We start from the raw sequence: 27,011 nt of genomic DNA, 5'->3' as shown, positions 1-27,011 counted from the left end.
ACCAACAAAAGTTGCTCGCATCCCTTAAGGAGCCAGTTTTTGGTTCATCCCGCCACTGCTGTTACCTCGGCCTTTGTGAGACTTCGGTCGTTATCGACATCTACTTGTTCAAAAGCTTCCATGCTGCGCGGACCCCGGGACACGGAGAAGACCTCCACTTCAAATACCACCGTCGCATTGGGGGGGACAGGTCCTGTATTTCAAAAGGAACTTTTTAATGCTTTATACACCAATAGTTTTTGGGGTTTTTTTTGCAATCTGGTGGCTTTGTGATGAAGTGCTGCCTCCAAGAGTGAAATACAAGCCACTAACGCTGATTGAATTTAAGAACACAAAGAGTTCCTACACCCATGATTCAAGAGCTAGGCTGGGGCCAAGATCAGAACGCACAACCCTGTCTGAAACATAATCATGTAAAAGCCAATAGGTAAGCAGAGCTGCATTGAGTGAAAACAATCAATCAATCACATTTTGTTTATATAGCAACATGACAAATGTTTTGGGGGGTTAGGGTTTATTGTTTCTGACTTTCGGATGACTTAAGCCCCGGGTCAGAATGACCCAGAGATGCAATTGCTGCTCTAGAAACCAATCATTGTTTTGGGGGGATTTTTTAAAATGTCAGTTTTGCACCTGCGTCATATTGACCCATGTACATTAATGCTGTTCTTGAGAAACCAACAAGGTTTCGGGGATTTTTATGCCCCTTTTCACTTTTAGATGAAGCACCCACAGGTCAAATTGAATTTGGGACATTGTTGCTGATCTTGAGAAACCAACTTAATGCTTTGGGTGATTTTTTTTGTTTTTTAATTCCATGACTGACTCGTTTGGATATTTAAACTAGCCCTGGGTCAAAGGGACCCGGTGACACTACTTCTTTTCCTTGTAAATGAATGTAAGAGGAGGATTAGTTAACCGTAATTTCCACTCTTGCATCAGTCAGACGTGTGAGGTTTGCATGCAGACAAGTACAAAGACAACATGCGCATTCAAGCAACAAGTACACAAAGTGAGCAGATAAGACGTCAGGTGTCGAACCTTAAAACCTGAGTGCATGCTTACAGTCATGCCACGGAGAGACGAGAAAGCGGATGCGAGGCCCTCCTCTCAGCGAGAGTAACTGCAAGGCAAAGACGCAATATGACAGAAGCTCTGACTGGACAAAAGACACGGGTGACGGTAGCATCCAAGCGGCTACCTTTGCCTTTCTCTCCAAAGGCCAAGGCGGGCGGGACGGTTATTTTTCTCTTCTCCCCCACACACATGTCCCCCATGCCCATGTCCAGGCCCTTGATGACTTGTCCCACGCCCAGGACGAACCACTGCGGGTGGCCGGCTTTGTCGTCGCGGCTGAAATAAGAAAATTGAAAATAGTTAAAAAAAAAAACAACAACACTTGTTTGCTGCCCGTGGAAAGTTAACTCTTTGAACGTGAAATGTCGTCAACGGGAATCCTAACGAGGAGTGCCAGCGATGGCAACTGTCGTCAACTGAAAGTCTTGCCAAACTGGTTTGATCATTAAATTGGGAAAGTAAAAAAAAAAAAAAAAAAAAGACAGCAAATAGCAACACTGGCTCTCTTTTGGATGACATCATCGTGTATTGAAAACAATGTGCACACTACTAAATACCAGAGCTGGGCATTTTACAAAAAATTGAGCGTCCGTTATTCGTCATCCGTCTGGAGCATGGGTACCCTTCCGTCGCCCGCCAAACGCCTTTTTTTCCGGGAGGGGGAAAAAAAAAGTACCCGTCTATAGGCCCGTCTGCCTCTAAATCTAAACGACCGTCCGATGGCGAGTCCGACTAAACTTTCACTAGCCCCCAGAAAGTTGGAAAAAATAAACTAGTTTCACCCAGTGAACGTTTTTAGTTAAAGCAGCTATTTTTGTGGAAAGGGGGGTATTTTGTTCTTTGCCATTATCGCTTGCAGGTTCATTTACTGGTTCCAGTTCCAATATGTTATAGGAACCAGTATCGTGAAAGTGATTTGTTACATTTTTGTCGGCTTGAGGGTTCTGTTCAGGTGGGTGGTGTTGGTGATTGTCACTCTCCACCAGGAGGACTTTGGATTATTATTTTTGAAAGTGACAGCATAATATTGCAGCAATGGTGAAGCCGCACACTTTGCTTTCCAGCGCTCTTTGTAAATAGTTATTACTCTTCATTTGCTTTCTTGTGTGTCTGATGTCTATGATGATAAAATGGGCAGAACGCAATTGCCTCAAAGTCTCAAAGACAGTGTCATTCTTTAACTGCATACGACCGCGGTGTTATAATATGCATTTGAGAAAGTCCTTCTAAAAAAAAAAAAAGCATTAGTTCTGTAACTAGAAGGTGCAAGAAGAGACGTTTTGCCACTGACCTGCAGTAGAACTGGGACCCATCTTTGGCGAGGAAGCCGTCGTAGTGGACGTTCATCAGGTCTCCTCTCTTGCTCCTTTTTTCACATGTGTCGGGCTTGTGCACCACCTCGATCTTGACCTCATCGTCCGCCCAAACGCTCGAGAACCGGAGCTGAGAGCACACAAAGACGCACAGTGTGTAGTAGCTCACCAACTTGCACATGTTTGAGCAGCAGCAGCAGCGGCGGCGGCGGCGGCGGCGTCGTCGTCGTCTGCCCAACTGCTGCACTCGTGGCAACTTTTGCCCTTCTGGTGTTTGGACACTAGAGGGCGTGCTAAAACGATTACATGGTAGCCCGGAGTCTCGTCTGTCAGGTACGACTTGCCGAAGCTGAGAGGTTGAACACTTTGTTCTTTTTAAGACTACTCTGGATCATTTTCCATCTGACATTTTGGTGACAGAAAGGGTCTAGCCCCCAGAATGGTTGACAGCGGATTACAACACACAAACAGCAACAACCATACCCTCACATATCAATGCATTTATAGTGTTTAGCTAAATAAGATTACTTTAGGCGAGACAGCGAGGTACACCCTGGACAGTTAACACCAGCATAAGCTTCCAACGTTGGTGAGAAGTATGTATCAAACTGGTAGCGCATGCACGAATTGGTACCGAAAAAGTAGCTCCCAGTTTGAAAACAGTTGGCGACCCCGCGGTTCTTAACAATATCCGCGAATATGCGGGGGTACACTGTACTGTACTGTGCACGCCGTACTGTAAGGAGGCGTCGTGTCTGACGTCACTATCTTTTAACCAATGGGAGTGCAGCAGTGGGTGTGAACCTGCGTCTGTATTTATAAATCGGCGCCTGTGTCTTATGAGTCATCGCCTCAGACGCCCCAACGTGTGTCAGCTCGTGTTTTTCAACGCGGCGCTTCTTTTTAATCCAAGCAGCGAGTCTCCACCAGCCCGACGGTGATTGAGATGTTCCATTTTAGGCTCGCCACAGCGCTCAAGGACTTGTTGAAAGCCAACCTCAAGTGTCCGTCAGCCGAGTGGCTCGCTAACCGCCTCCGGTGCTCGGGCGCCGCCTCCTCCGCCGGGCTCAAGCTCCTCCATGGCCCCGTGTACCGGGCGGCGTATCCGGCGGCCTACGTCCACGTCCGGCCGTACTGCGTGAAGGCGGAAGGCGAGCTGAAGCTGGTCGAACCAAAGAATAAGGACGATGCTGACAAGTAAGTCAGGCGAAAGGCGGCTGCGGTCTTTTAGCTTAGCTGGCGTATGACAGGATGTTACCTGGCCGGGCCCGCGTTTATGCCGATCCCTATTGTGGTTACGCTATTTTGTTTTTAAACACCCAAAATGAAAGTAAAAAGTGGCATGTAACCGAAATGAACCGCTTTTGTGAAGCCTTATCTCGAAATTGCAAATCCACATGTGGGTGGCACGACTGCTGCTAATACTTAGCTATGACGTCGATAGTAATGGCACAAATAATAATAATAATATAATAATAGTCAAAATGTCCATCCAAACCATACAAGACCTGGTGGTAGAAATACACTAGACACAAGTCAAAAACTACACTTATGCTAAATACACAGATAATAGCACCGTAATGTGTTTAATTACAATAGCTGAAAACCAGGCTGAAATAGATTTACAAAAAATGAACAGGATTTCAATCAAAGAAGGTAAAACGCATGCTCTATTAGGTTTAAATCCAGACAGAGGTTGTTTCAGCCAGGCTGTACCTTGCACCTCTTATCCTTGCTGAACTCCTTTATCGTTTGGAGTCATCATCTTGTTTTTCCAAGCACACATAGTGGTCTGGTTTTCATGCTATTTACACAACTGGTATAAGTGTGGAGACTTTCTAGTAAATTCGACTTTCTAGTGAATTCATTTAATACTGGCCCTGTCATAGTGTCTAGGGAGGAGTATGCTTAAAACCTCTTTAACCCACCTACTTCGTGTCATATTGACTCGATGAAAAATATTTTTTAAAAAGACACCAAAACCTTTGTATAGAACTGGCCTCAAATGTATTCTCTCACTTCCTCATTAGTTTGCATTTGTTAAACACCCATACGTGACATATTAAATTAGAATCCCTTGAGTTTTAGCTTTGTATATGCATTATGCATACAATAATACAGTAAGTACAGGGTTGCACTTGTTTGCGGTTTCTGCTGCCTTTTGATGTTTTACTCAGCAGAAAAGAACTACAAGTAGATTACAACCTTGACCAACAAGTAGGCCAAGCTTCATGCTAGTGTGCAAACATTGCGCTTGAGGTATGTGAAAGAACAACATTTTGCAGATTGCTGAGGAAAAGAAAAAAAAAGGTGTGTGTCTGGGAGCCTGAGGTGCGGGTGGTGATGTGCAGTGAAAAGCAACATTTGCAATTATGGAAATAATTCTGATTCACACATATGACAGCGTTTTCATTGGTGGGCAGCACAAAAATGAGCATGCGGGCAAGAAACATGGCGGTGTACATCAGCTGACAAGTTCAAACGTTGAATCTTGCCATGGTGCACTAAACTGTTGAGTTTTTGGAAAGTGGGTGCACGGTATTTAGGACACAAGACTGCCTCGTTAATGCTGCACACGATGCCAAGTGGCTAAATACAGCAGGTACACCCACTTGAAATCCCAGTGAGCTATCTTGAAAGTTAATTGAGACTCTTGCTGCATAGTAGATTAGCACGGCAGTCGTGTTCGTTCCGGGGAGATAACACGCAACGCAACACGGGGGAGGGCTATTTATGTAAAAGCTTAGTATATGGGCATGAGCTCAGGAGCTGGACGAGGACAATCAATTGATTCCTCATGACAAAGCTACATATCAACAAATAAACCGATTCTGAAAGGACACCTTCACTTACTTGAAATGCAAGAAAATAGGACGCTGCTCCACCTTGTGCAGTTGCATCCAAAATTTGAAGTGCACTTTTGGACTTTTTTAGGCAACTTGTAAGACTTCTTTGTGGAACCACACTAAGGAAATTCCGTGAATTAGCATGAACCCGTGTCAATCTCCAGACTCAAACCCGATGGAGTATACAGTTCACTTGCTAACCAGATTTGTGAGTCACTTCCATCACGTTATCTTTGGAATCTATGTCTTTTGTTTTTACATGTGCTTTTTTTCTTGAAGATGAACTGTTGTTGTTTAAACATGCAGTGGGTCATGTTGATTTTGGGAAGCAAAACAGAACAGGAGGCTGAAGCCCAGCGAGTAGTAAGCTGACAGACTCATGCTTGGCGGCCTGTGTGACTGTAAAGGATTAAGTGATGCAAACAGAACCAAAGGCCTCGTGATAATGTGATACATCAGACAGAAATAGAAAGGAGAAGACACTGTCGACAGAAACCCCGTTGGCACAGTGTTGGTGTTAACTGGTTGGACATGTAACTGAGCTTAAAAAATGATTATGTTAATCTGCTATTACATAGTTTGGCTTGATGGGGTGGGTCTCTGAAACAACGATACATTTGGGGGCAGGCAGGACACTGCTCATGATTTGACAATGGACCTGTTAATCCTTCCGTTTCTGTTACGGGTCACACTGATCCATTTTAAAGTGAAAAGAACATTTTAAAAGGGTGTTTTATTGTGGGTGGGTATGAAAAGACTCCATCTTGGCTGAATAACATGTGACCAATGTAAAAACGAAAAATGATCAATTTTCCTCGAACAATAAACTCAAGTAAAAGTCAAAATCTCAAAAGGTTGAAAGGAAGGTTAAAAAAAAGTGCATTTTAAGAGAGGATTTGAAGACAGGAAGTTATTCACTAAATATTGATTTCAATTGATAGTAATGGAGTTAATAATGAGTTATACACAACGATTATTAGGATTATACTTTTCTGGCCCTCTTGGATAAATAAACGCATCAAAGTGACCCAGGATATTATTGCTGTTCTTGAGAACTGAAGGCAACAGGAGCCGTATGTATTTCTACTTCGCTAGCAAGTGTTGTCCTCGTGCCGTGATGGATGGCGACAGTTTGCCATCTTCTATGGAAATTGGCCAAGGTCAAAATGCCCCTGCCAGGTCTGCTCCTTCAACTGTCTCCAAAAACAGCAGGGCTAAACTGGATCAATCTAATTTGAACCTCTCAGGAGTGGCTGCCACAGTGGTACCTTGAACGGGGAAGTGGAATTTCCCTGGTTATACGTGCAGTAAAGCCTCGCCAAACCGTAAATATCGAAACATCGCAACCAATTGATGCATTTTACATTTTTATGATCGTCTTCATCGATAGTCGGTTGTGACGGTAAACTGTAAACATACCACCCCAAAAAACATACATGTGCAGTGAAGACTCGCCGTATCTTCTGATAACAACCCAGGCTAAACTTAGCTACTGTATATCACTACAACATACTTCCTTGACACCAATGACTAACTTCCTATTAGCAGAGGACAGACGCATGTTTACTCTACTCCCAGCTGTGACTCTTAAATGTACAGGCAACGTTTCAGGTCATCCTTTCAAGTAAAGAAAAAGAGCCAAACGCACACATGCAAAAATAATCCTGTGACCAAGAGGCTGTTCAAACAAACGCACTCAACAAAGAGACTCGGCTTATACGCCTCGTCTGCGCGCTCACCTTGAACAGCTCGGAATGTTTGCGCATTTATTACACTTCACGTAATGTGGAGCAAAAAAAAAATTAAAAAAAATCAATCAATATCCTCAGTGGAGAAGAACCACCTTGTGAAATGTATCATGCATGTGCAACACACTCACCGTTTTGCTGAGTGCATTCCTAATGCGTTAGCTGCATTTGTTGACGTCGCTACTGCAGCTGCTTTTGGAGACGGATGCCGCGTAAATATCGCTCTCAAGTTGAATTAGCTACACTGAAGTGCTTTGTGTGCTCAAGGAGACAAAGTTACCTTGACGCTTGGCTGGAGTGCTGTAGTCGGACGTGACACACCTTGTAGCACAGCTTCTATGTCACACTGGTAGAGCACAAGTACTACATTGAATGTAGCAATTGCTGGTTTAAAGTCAATCTGCTTCTTTTTCATCACCTGTCTGTATGCTTTAGATGGCCACATCGCTAACTGTGGTCCACGAGCCGTAGCTTGGGGGGGGGTCTGCAAAATTGCAGCGCAATTATATCGTATTACTAAAAAAACAAAAGTGCATATCTACATATAGGGGCCAGCATGCCAATTAAACAAACTGACTAACAAAAGTAATTACTCGTTACAAGCAAATTATGAGGGAGTCCGTGGCAAGCGTATCCCGCGGGGGTCTCCAAAAGTTTACAAAGCCCCGCTTTTCAAAGTCGGGTGCTGAGCCTTGTTTTTTTCCATTTCTGACACTGCTGCTGTGTCACGATCAGCGTGTGAACGGGACTACAGTGTTGACTCTATTAATCCGAGCGTCACAGACAATTTGGCAAGGCAAAGGGCCAGAGAATCCCCGGAATTCAGCCTTGGTCACGCAGTTTGCCACTTTTACCAGCAGAAGCTGAATGTTTGTCGTTTGCGTCGACAAGATAGGACGGTGAAGACGACGAAGATGAATCAGCTGTCAAATACAATGACGTTGAAGTGCTGCCTCCATGAGTGAAAATACAATCAATATAATACAATACAATCAATGCTTTTACAAGTGCTCTTTTTTTTTCCCTCTTAAAGACTTTAGGCTGCAGCTTCCATTGTCCCGGTCGTCAAAGCCGCATTGAGCGCGCAGGAGAGGGGTGCTGTAATTTTTGATCCGCGGCAGTATTGTAAGACAGACAACCGGGAGCTGTTTGTAACTGTAGGAAAGAATGTGCAATTTGCCTTCTCGACAGTTTTTCTCTCCAAATGGCTGCCGTCAAGTCAATAAGTGGGCAAAACGTTTTATGATTATTATTATTTTATTCATTTAAAACGGTCTTGTGTAAATGTGTGTGTCACCGATATCGCTCACTGTGGTGTAAACGGTGTCAGTAACCAAGAGATAAGCGCTGTTAGCACTGGAATTGTTGCTTTCACTATCACCAGGCTGCTGTTTGCACAACAGTCCGCCAGATTATTGTCTTTTATTGTCACGTTGTGTACATGATGAACGAAAACAAGATAAGATTTCCAAATGGACTCATAAACTGGTTGATGTTTTTCCACCCTAGGAGAAGAAATGCCGGCATCCTGCCCAGTTTGGAGGATTTGCTTTTCTACACAGTCGCAGAAGGTCAAGAAACTGTTTCGGCGCATAAATTCCTGACAGTAAGTCCTACAATTGTCCGATTAATGACCATGTATTTAGTTGGTCCCCATTTAGCCAACCCAAAAATTGGCTTAATAGTGATCCCTGGAATTCTTTGAAAATTCAACTCCTGAAACAGGATTTCCTTAGCAGCATGACATTTGGCAGCCACGTGTCTATTGTGTGGAAACCTACAAAAAAATAAAATAAATAAAAAACCCTTGCATGAAAAGATACAGGCAGTCAGCCATTTTGGTGTGAAGTGGCTATTTTAGGGTTATTTTGCGCCTTTTTTCGGGACCCCTCAAACACAAACTAGTTCAAATTTGAAACAGCGGGACAATACTAAATGGACAAACATTTTCAATTTTCGACATTGCGTGTGGGCTAATTTTTTTGTTTTTTTTCCTACAGTATTAATAGTAATCCATGAAAGCATAATACTGATATTCACATTTCCAATCAATTGGAATCACTGTGTTTATTACAATTAATACATCAAATTGCTTTAGTGATGCCCGACTGGAAATTTGGATGAAATTTGCCCTTGACACCAGTTTCAGAGTTGAACACAAAATTGGGTGGACATGTGCATCCAAACATCATGACCATGACTACAAGAAGTCAGCCATTCTGCTTTTAGACTCATTTTGGCCATTTCAAGGCGTCTTGTACTTGAGAGTTTATTGCGATATTACCAAGCTTTTTCTTTTTTTTTTTTTTTTTTTTTTTTTTTTTTTATAAATGGAATGCTGTTTATTATTTCCTGTTTTTAGGCTCTTAAAACCACAGGACTTCGCACGGGAGATCCCAGACTAAAGGAATGCATGGAAACACTCAAAGAAACCTTAAAGGGCACTCCGGACGGCATCACGTTGGACAGGCACCAGTTCAAGAAGTGAGTGGCCTCTACTCGCAGGCTCTCGTATTTCCCAAGTTGAGAGGAAAACATTACAGAACTGATCTGTTGACTTTATTGCTATTTGAACTAAATACTGTTCCATAACGCTCTTCTGAGTGTTGACACAACAACGCCACGAGCCTAAAAGCTACATGGCACACGTCATCTCAATATGGGTTCATGGCAGCTGACGCGGGTGAACCGATGAACCGCCATATTGTCGATGAAGCCTCTTCATCGACAAACCCACGTGAAGTTTGTCACACATCGGGGTTGCAAACTCGATTGGCAAACTTTTTTTTTTTTTCTTCTTCCCCCACTCCTCTCCTCAGTTGCATGCGGTCGCTGTGTTTGAGCATGCTGTCTGTTTGTGGTTTTGTTCATCAGGTGTGTCCAGAGCAACATTGTCCTGCTCACGCAGGCCTTCCGCAAGAAGTTCGTCATCCCAGACTTCCAGTCCTTCACTTCCCACATTGATGAGCTATACGAGAGTGCCAAATCGCTCTCTGAAGGGCAGGTTTGTCCTTTGTCAGTTCACTTAGTTGACATGAAAAGCAGCACAGGCTAATTCTAGTTTCAAGGGGACGTATTATGGAAATTTGGCTTTTGAATTGCTTTTGCATAAAAAAAATACAGTGGTGCCTTGAGACACGATAATATTACTCACCGTCATGTATTATTTATCCTCTACAAAAAATGCTTATTATTAGGAAGGCTTACTGAGGGCTGAGCTGTCTTCATGTAGAGTGGAGCCCCGCATAAGTCGTGGTTGCTTATTGGCAAAACGTTTTTTTGCAATGCAGTTGAAAGGGTGTCAATTTTTAGTGGGTTTTTCATATTTGCGGGAGGCCCAGTCCCTATCCCAGTGTATATCTGTCTGCACTATGCTGCCCCCTAGTGGCCAAGGGATGTCCGTCACAAGTAGCAGTACAATGTCTATTAAATTGCAGCAGAAACTCTTTAGTTCTTTACATTTCACAGAATTAAGTCATAGCTATATTTCATTGTAGGTTGTGTACAATATCATGGTGTGCTATTTTTACTTTTAAAAAACATGGCAAACTTTTTTTGGGAGGCTGAATCGTATTAATTGCATTTCCATTTTGATGGGAACAGATGATTTGAGATACAATGTTTGGTATTAGAAGCATGGTCACGGAAATATCTTAAGGCACCACTATATTGAAATCCATAATCTGAAATCTGTTTTCTCTCAAAAAAGACACCAATTTTGGACCCGAGGGAGAAAAAAAAAAAAAAAAAATCTGAGTTGTTCCTTGAGCCATAAATTGTTATTGTAAATTCAGCGTAAGGATTCTGTGGTCTGTAAACTCACTAAAAGGTTATAGGAAAATGTGGAGAAATGTTTCGTGCGCAAGTATTTTGACAAAAGCATGTCACAAATAATATGTCTCCTTTCAGAATACACTTGAAACAGGCAACTCAGGGGAGGCTTTCTTTTCTCTCCACTATGCCGTGGCAGTGTCAACATTTTTTTTAAGCGTTCTTTTCTCCATCTGCATGACCATGCATTAACATTGGCTCTAAAACAAAATTGTTGGCTGCTATTTATCAATCATGACTCATGTTTGGTGTTGTGACTTGAAGATTCATGTGGACGTGTCACTTTTCCACTGATCCTCAAGCGTCGAGTTGTATCCATGCTGCCTTTTCTTCAGATGCCTTACTTTTTTTTTTCCCCCCCTTCGCTTTTAGGTCGCAGACTACATTCCTCAACTTGCCAAATTCAGTCCGGACATGTGGGCTGTCTCTCTGTGCACGGTGGATGGCCAGAGGTGAGGTGGGAGAGGCGGTTGCAGCGCTTTTTAAAATCTTACTCGCTGATTTGCTTTCCTGCAGTGCTTATAGTCATAATTAATAGTGGTACATACAGTATGTAGTTGCACCAGTGTCGGGACCAGTCATCTAATCAGCTCAAAATTCTATTTTCAGTTCAATTTGATTTTATTTATACAGAGCTAAATCACAACAAAAATTGCCGCCACGTACTAGTGTTCCAACATTGGGTAATGGCAAGACATTTCGAATGGTTTTGATGTCATGGAACCGTACAGAGTAGACTAAAGAGTGCTGGCCTAAGAACGGACCCCTGCGGGACGCCATTGGCATTCAGTCTGTGTAAGTGATATTTACAAGCTGTAAGCATTGCGACAAGAATGATTTCAATCAATAGATGCGGCGTTCAAGTGTGTCAAAGGCTGCCATCAGATTTAATACGACAAGTACAGAGGCGAGGCCTTTGTAAGAGGCAGTAAGGAGATCTGTTGTAACTTTCACTAGTGCCATTTTGGTACTATGGTGCATATTAGTCTGGTAGGCTGACTGCGGTACTTGGCCTGCCGATAAGGACATATTGACCATGTTAGGAATAGCTGTGTCATTGCATAGTAACGTGTCTTTCAGAAAATGAATCAGAACTGGGCCTAGTAGGCAAGTTGAGTAGCTTGTAGAGGAAACCTTCGAGGCTTTCAAAGAGAGACTATTCGTACAAAAACTGCTAAAATGTGCATGAATCATTTTGTCTTCCTCAGCGGTTACTGTGCTTTGGGAAGTATGAAATAAAACGGGAAGTAATTAATGTTCTGAACGAGTGTCGCAACAGTTGTTTTGAACAGCGTGTTCTGCGATGTGTTTTGTGTAAGAGCAGCTTTGAAGTCGTAAAGGTCAATTGGTACTAAACAAGCAGAGGTCATTGCCATTAACTACTTCCATTTCATTATTTTTAGTTTTCTCACTTGAATACTAAAAATCCATGAACGTCAAAACATGACAACATTTCCCCAATATGTCTTTGACATATTGGGGAAATTCACCAGTTTTGGAAGTTTTTGTATCTTGGTTTGTGTTGGAAGCATCCTGAAGTCAAGGACCCCACTCGGTTACATCCCAAAGAAGGGTGAAAAAAAAATTTGCCCTGACACCAGTTTCACAAGTTGACTGCAAATTGGGTGGACACAGTTATCATAACAAGGCGCCCAGAAAAGTCCCAAGGTTCTATGCATGGCGTTGAACATGAAAGTGGCCATTTTGGTTTGAAGCAGACATTTCCCAGTTTGGCCGACAGACATTGGTTTGACACGTCCGCCATAACAGGGCCAACAAAAACGTCCCAAACACCCATGTCCAAAATGGAAGATGGAGTTGGCCAATGTGTTTTGAAGTAGCCTTTTTTGAGCAAATTCACTTAACAGTGCCTCTGGAAAGTTGAAAAAGAAAATGGCTCCTAGCTGCACTGCTTAACATGAAATTGAGTGGACAAGTCCATCAAAGCAGGACGCATAACTAAGTCTCAAGGAACCATGCACAAAATTGAACAGGAAGTTGTCCATTTGGGTTTAAAGTAGCCATCTTTTTGGACAAATTCCCGCAGTAGTGCTCCCTGGAAAGTTGGAAAAAAAGCAACTATGCCTTGTAATGTGGATGCAGCATGTTGGCAACATTTGATGATCTCTGTGAGGATTCCCCAGTGACAAAGGAGGACCCATTCACCACTGCGTAAATGATGCGTTTGTACTTTTTGTCTACTGTTGCCAATCACGGAGCCCTTCAGCTGACTGACTCTGGCCGCTTTGTCTGTTGTAGACACACAGTGGGCGACACCAAGGTCCCCTTCTGTCTGCAGTCATGCGTCAAGCCTCTCAAGTACGCTGTCGCCGTGCATGACCACGGCACCGAGTATGTGCACAGTTTCATCGGGAAGGAGCCCAGCGGCCTGCGTTTTAACAAGCTCTTTCTGGATGAAGACGGTGGGTACCTGTATTCATCTATGAGGCTCAAATGCCCTCCAAAAACCTTTTTTACTTTCCAACAACATGGAGATCTTTTCCCGTGTTCGTCTTGGACTTTGGGTGTGTTAAGATACTAAGCCGCATGACTTAATTCGACGCGATTTTGTCAAAACATGATGCGCAGGAATTTCGCCAGCCCTGTTGCGCAAGGAGCTGATGCAACTGAGGGATTCAAGATGATGGAACTCTTACAGAGTTCACCATCCTGTCACAACATGTGGCAGTGTGCGGCGTGACGAGGGACTCGCCTAGCCGCATTGTTTTGGACGGCGCTGTCACCTTGCGTCAAGCCGCCGGCAAATGATCGGCTGAAAAACAAACTTGGATGTTGGTAGCTTTACGAGCTTGTTTTGCATCGTGCGGCGTGTAGCTGACCGACGCGCTTGCTGCGAGGGCAAGTTAACAATTTGCTCACACCTGCCACATATTAACCGAGCTCTCGTTGGTTTGCAGATAAGCCCCACAACCCCATGGTGAACGCCGGCGCTATTGTTTGTACTTCCCTGATAAAGGTAAAAGCACCACACTACTTTTTCCTCACTTCACTTGGTGTCAATGTTCAAATAATGTACATCAAAAGCTCTTACTTAACCCATTCAAGCACAATTTTAGATGCGTCACGATAAAAAGAGAAAAAAACATGGAATCCGATATCCTGAGGCCGGAATCAGGCCTCTTCCAAACGGGGAGCAAAATCTGATATGTATCGGATATCTGTCTGGCAGCTCGAGTGCAGGGACGCGCAGATTGGATCACGTACCCCGTCGGTGTCAGCTTGCCCTCATCGAAAATACACCGATTGCTCATTTACGCACACTTGCGTCTGGCCAATCAACAAATTGAACACATTAAAAACTTTGACCCGGACAATGAAACACAGTCTAAATATGGTACATTCTAGGCGTGGCCATCCTTAAATGAAGAAAATATTTGCAAACAGCGGCTAATGGAGTCATGTGCTTGTAATTGTTTGAATCAAAAAAGGGAAGAGGCATAACACGTGAGCCAACTAAATGTTTTGTAAGGTTTGACATTTGGATGTGTTGTTTTTTTTCCATCACTGCCTGGTGTTGACGCATGTGGAGTTGTTTACGTGCTATTAGTAGGTCACTCATGTGTTCCAGCAGTGTAAACACAGACATACGGGATATGCCGCACTTCAAATGTACAGAGAGCTCGTCAAACATCTAGGCCGAGATAGTGGAATTGAACCTGCAGTGTAAATCCAGCCAAAAATCGTTAACGATTCTCCATGAAGCTTCAGTCACAAATCAAAGCAAAGTCGGGTACACGCAGACCAGTGAAGGAGACGCGTGAGCATTACGGCCAGTTTGGCGTCATTCTATTGCTCAATTGGAAAGGTGAAGTCGCATTGTTACGTAATCGTCTTGCATAGCTACGCTGATGGATGACAATTGTGCAGGCTTTTTCTTCACACCAAACCAGATTTTCGTGTATTTATTGGTCAAGAAACAATGCTTTGTTTAACGCGGGCCCGATATGTTTTACTATCAGGAGGTAGAAAAATGTTCAAATAAATAGCTGCAAAAACAAATATCGATAACAATGACAATTTTCAAATACAATACCATAAAACAATCATTGAAGCAAAAAAAAAAAAAAAAAATTATTAATCGTAACTGTCGAGGGATGAACTTCGGACGTTTGAAATATTTCAATGGGTGACCATTTCAAATGATACTCTTTGACATAATGGTCGTCTAGTTGACTCAATGACATGCTTCCGTAACCCTCCTGTTAGATTTGTTTCTTCGGAACAGCAATCTTCCTGACTCACTTTGATCAAAATGTGTCAGTGGCGGCATCCTTTTAAACATTGCTCTCCACTACTCACCATTGCAATCAATATGTGTAGTCGAGTACACGGATTTGTTGATACTTCAAAACGGGTCAATTGGACCTGCACCGTAACAGGAGGGTTGACGTGCATCCCATCAAAGATTTCACCTGTGTTGCATCCAATGTATTTGAACCGTCATTGCTGATATGGTTGATCATATTTTGGGCGGGATTGGGCCAGTGATTTTTTTTTTTCCCCACACCTATTGTCGTTCAAGTATAGAAAATGGATGGTTGGATGGCACGGGTTGTTATAGAAATGGACCAAGCTCCTAAATTGAGTCGGAAAAAAAAAAAAAAAAAAGTGACGTTCTGGCATCTTATCCACGCTGTACAAAACTGTCCAATTTGTGCTCCGTTTAACAAAATGCAACATTCTCTTGCGCCTTTCACATGTAGCATCCATCAAAAGGCACGTTACTGTTGCGATGTCCGTTTGTTGGACCCCAACAATTAATTTGATCTCAGGTGTTCAAGTTTACACTTCTAGTTCTGGCTTTCTGCTAATCCCTTTCACACGGCCAGCGTTGCACCTCAGTAACGCTTTTAATACGACTGTATTCCTCTACTATTTGCGGGGAAGAGGGACAGAGCCCTGCGGCAATAGCAAAAAAATAAATAAAAATAACGCGGTTCAATGACGAGCCCCAAAAATGTTTAGAATTGTCTATATTAATAGTTGAAACTATAAATATAAATATACTACAAAGTCTGACCCCAAAACGCTTGAATATAGATTTAAAGTCATCTTCCACCATTATCAAAGAAAATCACCAGCAAACAACTGGGCCTGCTCACAACCCAGGCCAAACGTGGCTTCTCCCCAACATACAAATATATTCGTCTCTCAGTCGATATACATCACGTCAAGTTCGTCAACGTTTACGACTTTTCCTATCAGCCTGGGCTTTTCTGCTTACATGTTGGGTTCTAAAAACACAAATAGGTCCATTTGTGAATAGTCGACTGCTAATATGTCCAGGATTATTGTTCCTTGAAAAGTGGGAAATCTGTGGGTTCCCCCCTGCGTGTCAAACTGACCAGCGACACAGTGCCAGGCCAGCTTTGACGGGCTGTGAAAGGGGCACAATGTTAGCAGTTAGCCGGCTATTGAGCTCAGCCACCGGCTGCTGGCAAGGCAGTCGCGTGTGTCTGCATGCGTCTTTTGGCAACCATGTCTCCACATCTTCTTCTATTTCTTTTTGGACACTTTGCCCCGTAAGCTTTAAAGGAGACATGTTATGCTTTAAAAAAAAAAAAAAAACAACAACACAATTTAAAACTGTTCAGTATCAACAAATATATACGTAAACTACGTATATTGAAGCTTGTCTCAATTTACTCGCGATTGTACTTACTTACTGTGAACCTGTTTCGTTGTACGCAAAACTGCGGTCCTGTCCATTGGCAACAGGTGGATACACAGCTGAAGCGTTTCATTGTTCGGCCTCTCGCTTCACGTAGCCAACAACGACATGCGTTATTTGTAGACAATGAAAAATTTGCCAATTGGCGGTAAGTGAAGTTACATCACTTCTGTCCCGCGGCGCAGTTTTTGGGGCATTAGCCTGTTTTGAGTGGGCAGCCGTGTCTCATACAGTCCAAATAAGACACTCCTCTCTCTCTCTCTCTCTCTCTCTCTCTCTCCTGTGATGCCAAGTATTGCTTTCGTGGCTACTTGTTGAGTCCCGAGTCTAAAAAAAGGGAGTGCCAACCTTTTGGCCGTGACTTACTTTCAGAATGCATAGCTCAGCCGTCACTTGAAATCGGAAGCTATTCGAGTGAGCCTAGCTGCAGTGGCAAGTCGGCGACGGAGCAACTGATGTGAATTTGCGCCGACTGTTACATCACAATCACAGGCAGCTCATGAAAGATTTATTTGGCCGTTTCTTTTCGCACTTGAAGAACAGGCAAGCACTTCACCGGAAGTCGATTTTCCATAATGTGTCCTCTTTAATTTGAGTGGGAAAAACGATGGGATGTTTGCCGTGGCCGTATGCCCCCCGCACCCCCCGCCCCCCCAAAGTGTTGCGTGGTGCTTGAAGGCTACATACTGTTGCTGTTTTTGTATGTTGCATATTTTCCAGACTTAGGAACTGTGGGAAATAATGACTGCTGCTGCAGGTCAAATGACGTTGGTAATTTTTTCTTCCTTTTCCATATCTTTCTCCTCGCACTACCCCCTGCCCCCTCCCCCCAATCCCTCAATCCCCCGCCCCCTCCCCCCTTTTCCTGATCTTCTCCAATCAGCCTGTAGAAATCCTTTGTAGTGACTCTTCATCCGTGTATCTTTTGTTTTCTATTTCTTCTGCACAGTTAAGTGTAGAGCTTAAAAATAAAAGTTTGCATTCATATGTATATGTCCATTTTATACTTCGTCCAATGTTCTCTAGGTGGTCGTCATAGGCAGCATCCGAAATCCTGTGTGTTAAAATATTGCAAAAACTGGGTCAGACGCTTTGAAAGTGTATTTGCCAACATCATTCACGTGTTAGTTGACATTCAGTTTCAACAAAGACACCCAACATCTGCACAACCGTAGTTTGCAGTACAAAAATTCTTTGTATTTATCCGCAATGATTTCGAAACGTGAACACAGAAAAGAGCTGTGGTTTTGACCCTCCTGTCAAAATGAGCCGTTCCACCTTGAAAAATGGAACAGAAATATTTCAAAACGTAAAGAGAAAAAAATGAAGGCGTGTATATATAAATAAATAAAATATGTATGTGTCACGATAGCTCGTTTACAGTCTTAATATTTTTTGAAATTGGCAAACAGCCCATTCATGCTATATCACGGTGACACAAGGGGCTAAAAGGAGAGCATAAATGTCAAATTTATATCTTTTTTTTTTTGGTCTAATATTACATTTGTTTTAAAAAAAAAAAAAATGTTTTGTTTTGTTTTTTTTCCATGACTAAGCACACAGCAAGTTACGTTGGTAGAGTTGTGGGTAAATCCAAGCAACAAACGTAACAGGAGGGTTAAACAGCTTTTTGTACACAATATAATTTGGATTTCTAAGTATTCTTTGTTTCTTTTTTTTCTTTTTTTTTTAAATAACTGTCATATAACACACATCTACTAAATGCCCATGCAACTGCATACGATTTACACCTCTTGGTAACCTAAACACAATCTGTAGCCATTCTCTTTAACTCACAGCATTACTATGTGATTTGACGCCTGTTTTTAAACATCTGTTCACATCTGCTCATTCTTTAGTACTCTGCCGTAGCGTTATCATTTTACCGTAACAATATTTCAGCTGGTGGATAGAACGACACTTAACTGCCTTGTGTTTCTTTCTCCCTCAGCAAGGTGAAGGCAACGCGGAAAAATTTGACTATGTAAGTATTAGCTCATCCTGACGAGTTTTAAAAACAGCCTAACACATTTGCTTATGTGCCGTCAGGTTATGAACTTCCTGAAGGACATGGCGGGAAACGAGTACGTCGGTTTCAGCAACGCCACGTAAGTCACTCGAAAAAAAGACGAAATGCATTCATGTCTACATTTCTCCTGTGATGGGCTGCTGGCGACCGGGCCAAGGTGTTCCCCGTCTCTTTTGCCCAAAGTCAGCTGGAATAAATTGCAACTCTTAGTAGGAGGAGTGCGATAGAAAACCCATTCAGTAACGTCCTCTGGAAAGTTATAAAATTACTCGAGTACTGGATGAACAGCCCTAGTAGAAATTCAGCCATTTTGTTTTGAAGTGGTCATTTTTTGTACTTCCTTGGCGTACCGTTCAACAATTGTATTTTAAAGAAAAAGAATCTATTAGAAGAGTCTTTGAGTTAAAACACACACACATATGACTAGTACATCATATCCGTGTTGCGTGAGTATGGTACTCGAGTGGTGCTCATGTGTCCCGTGCATGATTTATGTTGGTTGCCACGCAGACTAGGGCTCGGGTTGCAAGATGGTCACATGCTTGCATGAAGCTGCACTGTACACATGAGGGACCCACACCAGGGTCGGCCAGTGCAATTTCCATTTTCCACGCGCGCACACACAATTCAAAGCAAAATAAAGGGAGCGCTGTGTTTGTCTAACAGATTCCAGTCCGAGCGAGAGTCAGGCGACAGAAACTTTGCCATCGGCTACTACTTGAAAGAAAAAAAGGTTTGCCCTCATTTTATAATCTACGCTACTGCAATGGCACGGGATGTTGTTTTAGGAAACATTCATATTCAACATGGAGGAGCACCTCGATGAATGTGAATATGATAGAAAGGTTCAGCTATATCAGGAGTTCAGTTAAAAAGTGAAACTCCAATTGAATTATACAGATTCATGAAGATACTTTTCATGAGGCCACCTTTCACGTATTGAATTGAACTGCTGAAATACGTACAGAAATGATGTTTTCCCTCATAATGTATCATAATGTTTATTTAAGCATTGTCAAATTGACCCATTTTAAAGTTTAGTGGTAGATCAACTAGAAATATTGGTTGCAATGGGAATAATGAGATCAATTTATATAGTTATTTGGATTTCTTTCTCCATTTGGCCCGGCAAGATTATTGATGTCCATGAGGAGCGCATGCAACAGGAGGGTCAAATTAAAACAACAAAAATGTCATCACTATTTTTCGAATGTTTTTTTTTTCCCGTTTTTGAAATGACCTGTAACAAGACAAGAGGCTGTAAGCGTTGCAACGTGTCCACTGGCGTTTCCCTTCTGCATAGCTTGTTTGTCTAAAGCCACATTTCCCCCCCCGCAGTGTTTTCCTGAGGGGACGGACATGACGTCTGTGCTGGACCTCTACTTTCAGGTGACGCTCCACTCACAACTTGTCCTCGTTCACAAGTACTTTTTTTTTTTTTTTTTTTATGCAATTTGTTCCAGGCTTACATTTTTTTCAATCAACATTTTACCATTTGGCAATAGTTTGAATGGCAACTTTTGAGGCATATTTTTCTGGCCATTTTTCATTAAACCTCAAAGTCTTCTATTTTACAACACTTTTTTTTTTTTTAAATGATTATCAGCAATGATCAACAAATGCCAGTTTTGCTCAGTTGAGGCGCTTTTGAGTACCGTTTGCAATTTGTAATCCATAAGGAGTGCCGATTTTGTATTCCGTGGGTACTGACAACTGATCATTTTGTGAGAATCGTTGTGATACAAAATGTTATCTCGCGTCTTAAAGTTGCGAATGATGGTCTCTTGAGAAAAATGTACCGACAGCTTGTGTGTTTTTTTTTTTTTTTTTTTTGAACCTTCAGCTGTGCTCCATCGAGGTGAACTGCGAGAGCGCCAGCGTGATGGCCGCCACGCTGGCTAACGGCGGCATCTGCCCCATCTCGGGCGAGCGCGTTCTCAGCCCCGAGGCCGTGAGGAACACCCTGAGCCTCATGCACTCCTGCGGCATGTACGACTTCTCCGGACAGTTTGCCTTCCATGTAAGTGCAAAAGAGGCGTGGACACTCACGTGGGAAGATTTGGCTCATGTTGTGTTGCGGGTCAAATTGACCCATTTAAAAGCAAAAAAGGAAAAAGTGGCAAGCCGAATTAGTTAACAACAGACATGTTTGTTTTTCTCTCCCTGTTGCAGACATTTTGATAAGGGGTCAAATTGACCCAGGAATATTATTGCTGTTCCTGAGAAACAAACGCAACTAAATAAATTTGTTACCCGGTTTTAGCAGATACGCTATAAAATGATCAAATTTAAAATATTGTTATCAGCACTGCTTTTTGTCAGCAGAATCTTACTTTGAATTTGATACAGCAAAGTTTTTGTGCGCAAGCCAAAGCCATGTCCAATACAAAAATATTGCTGTGCATTTTGTGGTATCTTAGTGCTCAGGAACTGCAGAAGTGAGGAAGGTGCTTCATTTAGTTAGGCCGTAGCCTTGTTCGATAGGGGAAAAAAAGTGCTTTGCCGCCATCTTGTAACATGTATAGACAAGTACAAACCTGTTTTGGTGGGGTCATTTTGCTCACAGATATTTGCTATTCAGCTCAGCCGTCATCGCCCGCAAATGTTTTGTCTTTCTAGTGGAAGGACGTTGCTCCTTACTTTCTTATGTTGGTCAGTTAAATGCACTATGAAGGTTTCTAATGAAACCTTTCAGACTTTTTTTTTTTTTTTTTTACATATATTTAACTGGAGTTCAATGAGATTTTTTTGACACTACGGGTCAAATTGACTGAGGAAAATGAATGCTGTTCCAGAGAAATCAGTAGGGTTTACTGTATTCAAAACTATGGATTCAAAGTGTTCTGCTGCTGCTGCTGCTGTGGAATGATGAAGTTGTCCCTCTGAAATGCATGTGACATTGGCGCTGTCTTGTGTATGTCCTCCAAAATGAAGGATGGCTTTCACATCATTGCAAACATTCCAAGCATTTCGCAGTGATCATTCATATTCTGTACGTTCCTTTCCAATCAAGTGGCAGCATGTACAGTGACACACACGCACCAAAAAAAAAGATTTGGGTCGGGTCAAATGATCCCAAAACAAACACGGATTTTCTTGTTCAGAAACTTGAAGTTAACTTAGTGTTTTTCCTTGCGCTAGGTGGGTCTGCCAGCCAAGTCGGGCGTGGCGGGCGGCATCCTGCTGGTGGTGCCCAACGTGATGGGCATTATGTGCTGGTCGCCGCCCTTGGACAAACTGGGCAACTCGGTCAGAGGAATTCAGTTCTGCACGGTATGGAACTCAAGTGGGACTATAATTAGATGCGCCTTGCGTCCACGTTTACTTTTTTTTGGAACAGCGTGTGTACGTGGCAGAAACTACCGTTTCCTACTTCCAAATATGACTTGATTGTCAAATGACTTTATTACTGTCTGGGAATAATAATGCATTGCCTTCCCAAACTAATTTCCTCAATACCAGAGAGGACTCAAATAGGACCATCTCTGTAGTAGATAATGAATTCCGTAAGTGCAACACACTATAGGTTTTTTTATACAAACGGGGGGAAAAAAAGACGATATGTGCAGTGGTTTCCTCACTTTAAAAGTCAAAAGGGTTTTGTGGTTCCAAGTTTTCATTTATTTTTTAATTTTTTAAATGGCCTAAGTGCCAAATGGCTCTTTGCTAATTGAGGGTTTCTGGCCCTTGGTATTGGCCGACTGCTCCAAGTGGACTAGTGAGTCCTCAGTAAAATACAATCATGAACCCAATTTACATAAACAAGTGAATATAAGCCGAAATAACCGTGATCGTTGCGCCTCATTTCTGGATCAGGTACTGTAATAGTATTTGGGTTTATAAAAAATGATGTGTTTTGTGGGGGGTTTTTTTAGATTTAACTTGGTATATTTTCAACACTAAAGTTGCAATGTTATGAGAATTGTTATATTATGAGAATAATATTTGCAAACTATGTCTTAAGTTTAAAATTGTATGGCCTTGGCTGTAATCAACGATGGTGCAGCAGACCATTAGTGACAATTACATAATAATAATAATAATAAAGCCTCATGACATAATTTTGTAGCAGTTGTGAGTGTGGCACTCCTCTAATCCTATTTGTAAGGAAGTCATTGAGTAACGCGTGCTTGTGTGCATCTGGGAGCCGGGCACAGATTCTACACTCATATTTTATGTGTTGTCACAGCAAATAATGACGATGATAGGAGTCAAATCTTGAATGTGCCATCTGCATTTTTGCAGGACCTGGTGGAACTTTTTAATTTCCACAATTATGACAACTTGAGGCACTTTGCAAAGAAGCACGATCCTCGCCGGGAGGGAGGAGAACAGCGGGTAAGGAAACGCAATAGCTCTGTGTGTGCGTGTGTGCGTGCGCGCGCGCTGAGGTGGGTGTGAGACTGTAGCGGTTCCACTCTACCCGCCCACAAATGTTTTAAAACACGCCACAGACGATTACTACGGGACACACGGGATGAATCTCAAAGTATTCACGTTTGATTTTGCGGCCTTAATTCAGAAACGGATAGCATTCATTTTCCTCCTGCCAAAAGTGACGCGCTGCGAATGCTTTGCGGATGCACCGGCCGGGTACATCGATTTTTCTTTCTGACTAACGTGTTATTCCTGTGAATTGCCACCGCAGCAATTGCGCGGACCGATGGACTATGAGAGCCTCCAACAGGAGCTCGCTCTGAAAGCCCCCCTTTGGAAAAAAGTCTCGCCCACCGAGTCGAACCAGGATACCTCCACGAGCACTGTAGTCTATAGGATGGACAATGTCAGCGAGTAGGACTGAGCAACACGTACCAATATACGCAGACACGTACACTATCACGACTGTCACCCTCAAATATTTATGTCAATTGGAGGACTATTTATTGCTTGTGAAGCGTCAACGAAACTGTTGTTTTGTTTTGGGATTTTTCCATTTGTGATGGACATATGGGATATGTTACTCACTGTTCATTTTTCCTCCCGACCCGCTAGCTGCCTTAGTGTGTACACGACACTGTCAACTTTTGACACGCTCAAAAGCAACTCTCATTTATGCTCCGGCTACGGCCTGATTTGAAACCTAAAGAGTCTTTGTGCGTGCGTGCGTGCGTGCGTGCGTGCGTGCGTAGCTTTGGCCCAACCAGCTTTAAGACCAGGGGTGGGCAACGTATTTAAATGATCAAGAGTCCAGTGATGTTACTATTGTTACCAGGTTTTGTTCAAAAATATATTCTTTAAAAAGAAAAAAAAACACACACATTTACCTCATTAAATGATTGATTATTATTTTATTTTCCTGTAAAAACATGTTGAACATGCACACATTTGTATGCGTTTTCATATTTGGTTACGGACACAATCTAATGCCTTTAGCCATCCCCCACTTGAATTGGTCATTTGAAGTTATGTATTCATTTTAATTGATATACTTCATTAAACACTTGGTTCATTGAGTTACTGTAAATAAAATGCATTAGTAAAATTTGACATTCACATTATTGTAGCAAACAATTGATCAATTTAGAAATCATAGAATTGCAGGTGAGAATTCATTCGATTAAAATAAACTGAAAGTTACTTATTGCGAGTTATCGAATATTTCGTTTTTATTTTAAAGCCACACAGTATATCACTGATTATTTAAGAATCTTGGGGGTTAAAAAAAATTAAATGTCAATTTGTTTTTTCAATGCAATTATAATGGACATTAGTCAAACATGATTTTTGCTATTCTGCGCCAGTAACGCGGTTCATTCAATTTTTAAAAAGACGTAGTTGACCCACAAATTTACTTTAGAAAAGCGTTGAACTCGTTGCTATTGGTCAACTGTGTGTGAAATTCAATCTTCACTAGAACTGTAATGATGAACAGATAGCAGCAGATGGCAGCGTTGCGTCATTGGATTTGAGATCCGCAGAGCTTTTGAGTTGAAGATAAAGATTAGGGGCCATTCTCATCTTGTCACGTCGATTAGGATGCAAGTCGGACAAGTTCAGGCACCTCATACTCGGACAGAATATGAACTGTATTATCAAGACACCTTGGAACTCTTTTAAATTGTCTGTTGGTGGGGATACATAATGTGACCTTTTGTGGGGGGTGGGGAACTCATTTTTAGTCTCATGACACCTCATGTTCTCCAGTAGTGCTTCAAGTTGGTGTTATTCCTCAGGTGTGTATAGTGTCAGCTATCACGGCGGGTCCTCAATCTCTCGCTAGCGGGACTGGCAATACTTATAAGGGAACGGCTATGGCGCAAACGTCACCGCTGTGGCGCTCGCTGACGTTTTGACTATCCGGTCGTGGGGCGGGTTCACGACCGTTGTTGGCGTTGTGGACGTTTTTGTGCAGGACAAACGATTCCGAAATCCTCTCAGGACAAGATTTTGATGGGACTTTTTGCTGGGGACATATTAGGGAAGACTGAATTTTTTTCATCGATTGTATTTATGCGCTACCTATTTCTGAAAATGTGTCAGAGCCCTCGTGAATTTTGCCAGATTGTTACGTGGGGAGTAGTGGCTCATTTGCATGAAATAGAACCGCCGCCTCAAAAGTGATTGGTTTGAAATTTTAGGGGGGGGGGGGGGGGATGCATGTGTTCTTCAATTCAGAAGTTCTCAAACTTGCCATCCAGTGGAGACATTTTTCCAAGGAGCCATTCATCATCCCGATGCCAATTAGACAGCAAAAAGTTGTCATCTTACAAGAATCAATTTGTTTTTTTCCCAAGCAAAATCAAACTTTCACACAGAAGAAAGTCCCTAAGGAATTTTAAAAAAAATACAAATGTATACTTGCAATACTCTTATTCGGAAAACGATGCCTTCATGCAAAAAGGATAAGAATGATGAGAATTTGCGCCTCCCCCAAGTCCCAGTGAGGCCTCACAGAGCCCCGTTTGAGAACCACTGTTTTGAAATCACTTGCTAAATGAATCGGCAGTCATTCTGCTTCTGAACATTTTCCTTCAATCTGCAATTGTCGTCACTGCAGCTAGTCAGCATTGTGATTCAAATGCAAATCAAAGTCAACAGCCAGAGGCTTTCAAATGTTTGTGTTTGGCTTCCCGACTCGTCATACTCACTGTTTGCATGGCACCGTTTTTTTTTTTTGTTTTGTTTGATTTGTATGATAATTATGTTAAATCAAGTTGTAATGTACATGTTATTGTGTTTTTCCATTTGTGTCTTGGGACATAATCAATTGTTTGGGACATTGGAGATGTAAGGTTTTGCAATGTGTTTTTAAAAAATGTAAAAATATAAATAACCAAAAAAACAGTAAGGAATTTTGAATGAATGAACCCTGCATTTCCAAGTTCATCATTGTATTGTTTTTTTTTTGTCTCTGATTTCCTTTTGTCTCTCAACCTGAGTGTAACGACATAACGTCTCCATAAAAGCCACAATTGTATCGTTCCATCATGTTATTCATCTCTTTCATTGACTGTGACGGTCTATATATATATATATATATATATATATATATATATATATATATATATGGTGTTGTTAAAATCCAATAAAGCAGTTTTAGGTCTTCATGCGGACATTTTTAGACTTCACACCCATGTTTAATTGACGGACCCCATAATTGCAGTTAATGGACAGCACATAATGTGCAGAGGGAACAGACGGAGAGAAGAGAAAGAACAAACAGCAATAGCAAAGGACAACAATGCCTGCTAACGTGCGTTTTTTGTTATTGTTTTTAGAGGACCTGGGGCTGGGGGGGTTGAGAGGGAAAAGACAGAAGAAGGCCAAGAAGAAAAGCAACACCTGCTAGCATGTAGTTGGAGCAGACAGAAGAGAATAAACTCATATCGCAAGCACAGCAACAACGCCGCCTGCTAACGTGGTTTCAGGGCGACTGAGAGCAGAACCCCCCCCCCCCAAAGAAAAAAAAAAAATCAAGACAACAATATCGACCACAACGCGTTGGTGCTTGGTTTAAGATCCAATGTACACAAACAAAAAAGAAGCAACAATAGCATCTAAACTAAGTCAACTGCCATGTTGGAGAAGCTAAGGACAAAAGCAATAGCAACAGACAACCACGCCTGCTAATGTGTCGTTTGAAAATCACAATAACACTGCAGCAAATGTTTGCAACAAGCAGCTGTTGCCAGATAGTAAACACTTTTTCAAAAAGCTGTTTATTGCCACTTCCAATTGATGGTTACTGTTTGAGTCCGTTTTCAGTCATTTTCAAAGGCATGTACAAGTCTCAGCAGGGCTTCAACGCATTAACTCACGATTTGTTTGTTCAGGCGAGGAGGTCGGGAGTCAAGTTGTGGTTGCTTCCAAATGTCCAATAATGCTTCCGAATGTCCAAATGATGCTTTCAGATCATGCTGAACTTGAAAAACCTTATATGACCGAGGCCTGCTTGCGTGCCTAGTTCTTTGTCCACACACACACACCTGACTTAAGGCGGCCATCTTGCTTTTAACCCTTGACCTCACCAAGGAG

The 27,011-nt window shown here is 42.2% G+C and overlaps 2 protein-coding genes across 6 annotated transcripts in view; one reads left to right on the top strand and one right to left on the bottom strand.

The window, feature by feature from the left end:
• The window catches only part of fkbp7 (FKBP prolyl isomerase 7), a 27,697-nt gene extending 686 nt beyond the window's left edge, over positions 1–27,011 (bottom strand). The window contains exons 1-5 of one of the 4 annotated variants that reach the window (XR_015089630.1): positions 26,795–27,011; positions 2,369–2,520; positions 1,202–1,353; positions 1,042–1,123; positions 66–193 (exon numbers count right to left, since the gene is read on the bottom strand). Coding sequence is in view for 2 of the 4 variants with exons in the window: in XM_086052233.1 (XP_085908359.1) it covers positions 66–193; positions 1,202–1,353; positions 2,369–2,520; positions 26,795–26,980 (618 nt within the window). In the remaining 2 variants the exon portion in view is untranslated. Of the gene's footprint in view, positions 1–65; positions 194–1,041; positions 1,124–1,201; positions 1,354–2,368; positions 2,777–26,794 lie in introns of those variants that run through there. The other 3 variants (XR_015089629.1, XM_086052233.1, XM_086052234.1) reach the window with 3 other exon arrangements.
• The window catches only part of LOC147136844 (glutaminase kidney isoform, mitochondrial-like), a 28,706-nt gene continuing 4,915 nt past the window's right edge, over positions 3,221–27,011 (top strand). The window contains exons 1-15 of one of the 2 annotated variants that reach the window (XM_086052225.1): positions 3,221–3,587; positions 8,494–8,590; positions 9,347–9,468; positions 9,859–9,988; positions 11,188–11,267; positions 13,075–13,238; positions 13,734–13,792; positions 18,459–18,491; positions 18,557–18,615; positions 19,203–19,269; positions 19,875–19,925; positions 20,380–20,556; positions 21,678–21,809; positions 22,782–22,874; positions 23,185–25,959. In XM_086052225.1, coding sequence (XP_085908351.1) covers positions 3,337–3,587; positions 8,494–8,590; positions 9,347–9,468; positions 9,859–9,988; positions 11,188–11,267; positions 13,075–13,238; positions 13,734–13,792; positions 18,459–18,491; positions 18,557–18,615; positions 19,203–19,269; positions 19,875–19,925; positions 20,380–20,556; positions 21,678–21,809; positions 22,782–22,874; positions 23,185–23,331 — 1,662 coding nt within the window. In that variant the 5' untranslated portion in view covers positions 3,221–3,336 and the 3' untranslated portion in view covers positions 23,332–25,959. Of the gene's footprint in view, positions 3,588–8,493; positions 8,591–9,346; positions 9,469–9,858; positions 9,989–11,187; positions 11,268–13,074; positions 13,239–13,733; positions 13,793–18,458; positions 18,492–18,556; positions 18,616–19,202; positions 19,270–19,874; positions 19,926–20,379; positions 20,557–21,677; positions 21,810–22,781; positions 22,875–23,184; positions 25,960–27,011 lie in introns of those variants that run through there. The other variant, XM_086052224.1, reaches the window with a different exon arrangement.

This window comes from Filicampus tigris, chromosome 14, assembly GCF_054856515.1.
Source record: "Filicampus tigris isolate MCC_2025a chromosome 14, RoL_Ftig_1.0, whole genome shotgun sequence".
NCBI classification, from domain to species: Eukaryota; Metazoa; Chordata; class Actinopteri; order Syngnathiformes; family Syngnathidae; genus Filicampus; species Filicampus tigris.
Note: the sequence above shows the minus strand (reverse complement) of the source record. Positions and strands in the feature narration are given on the sequence as shown.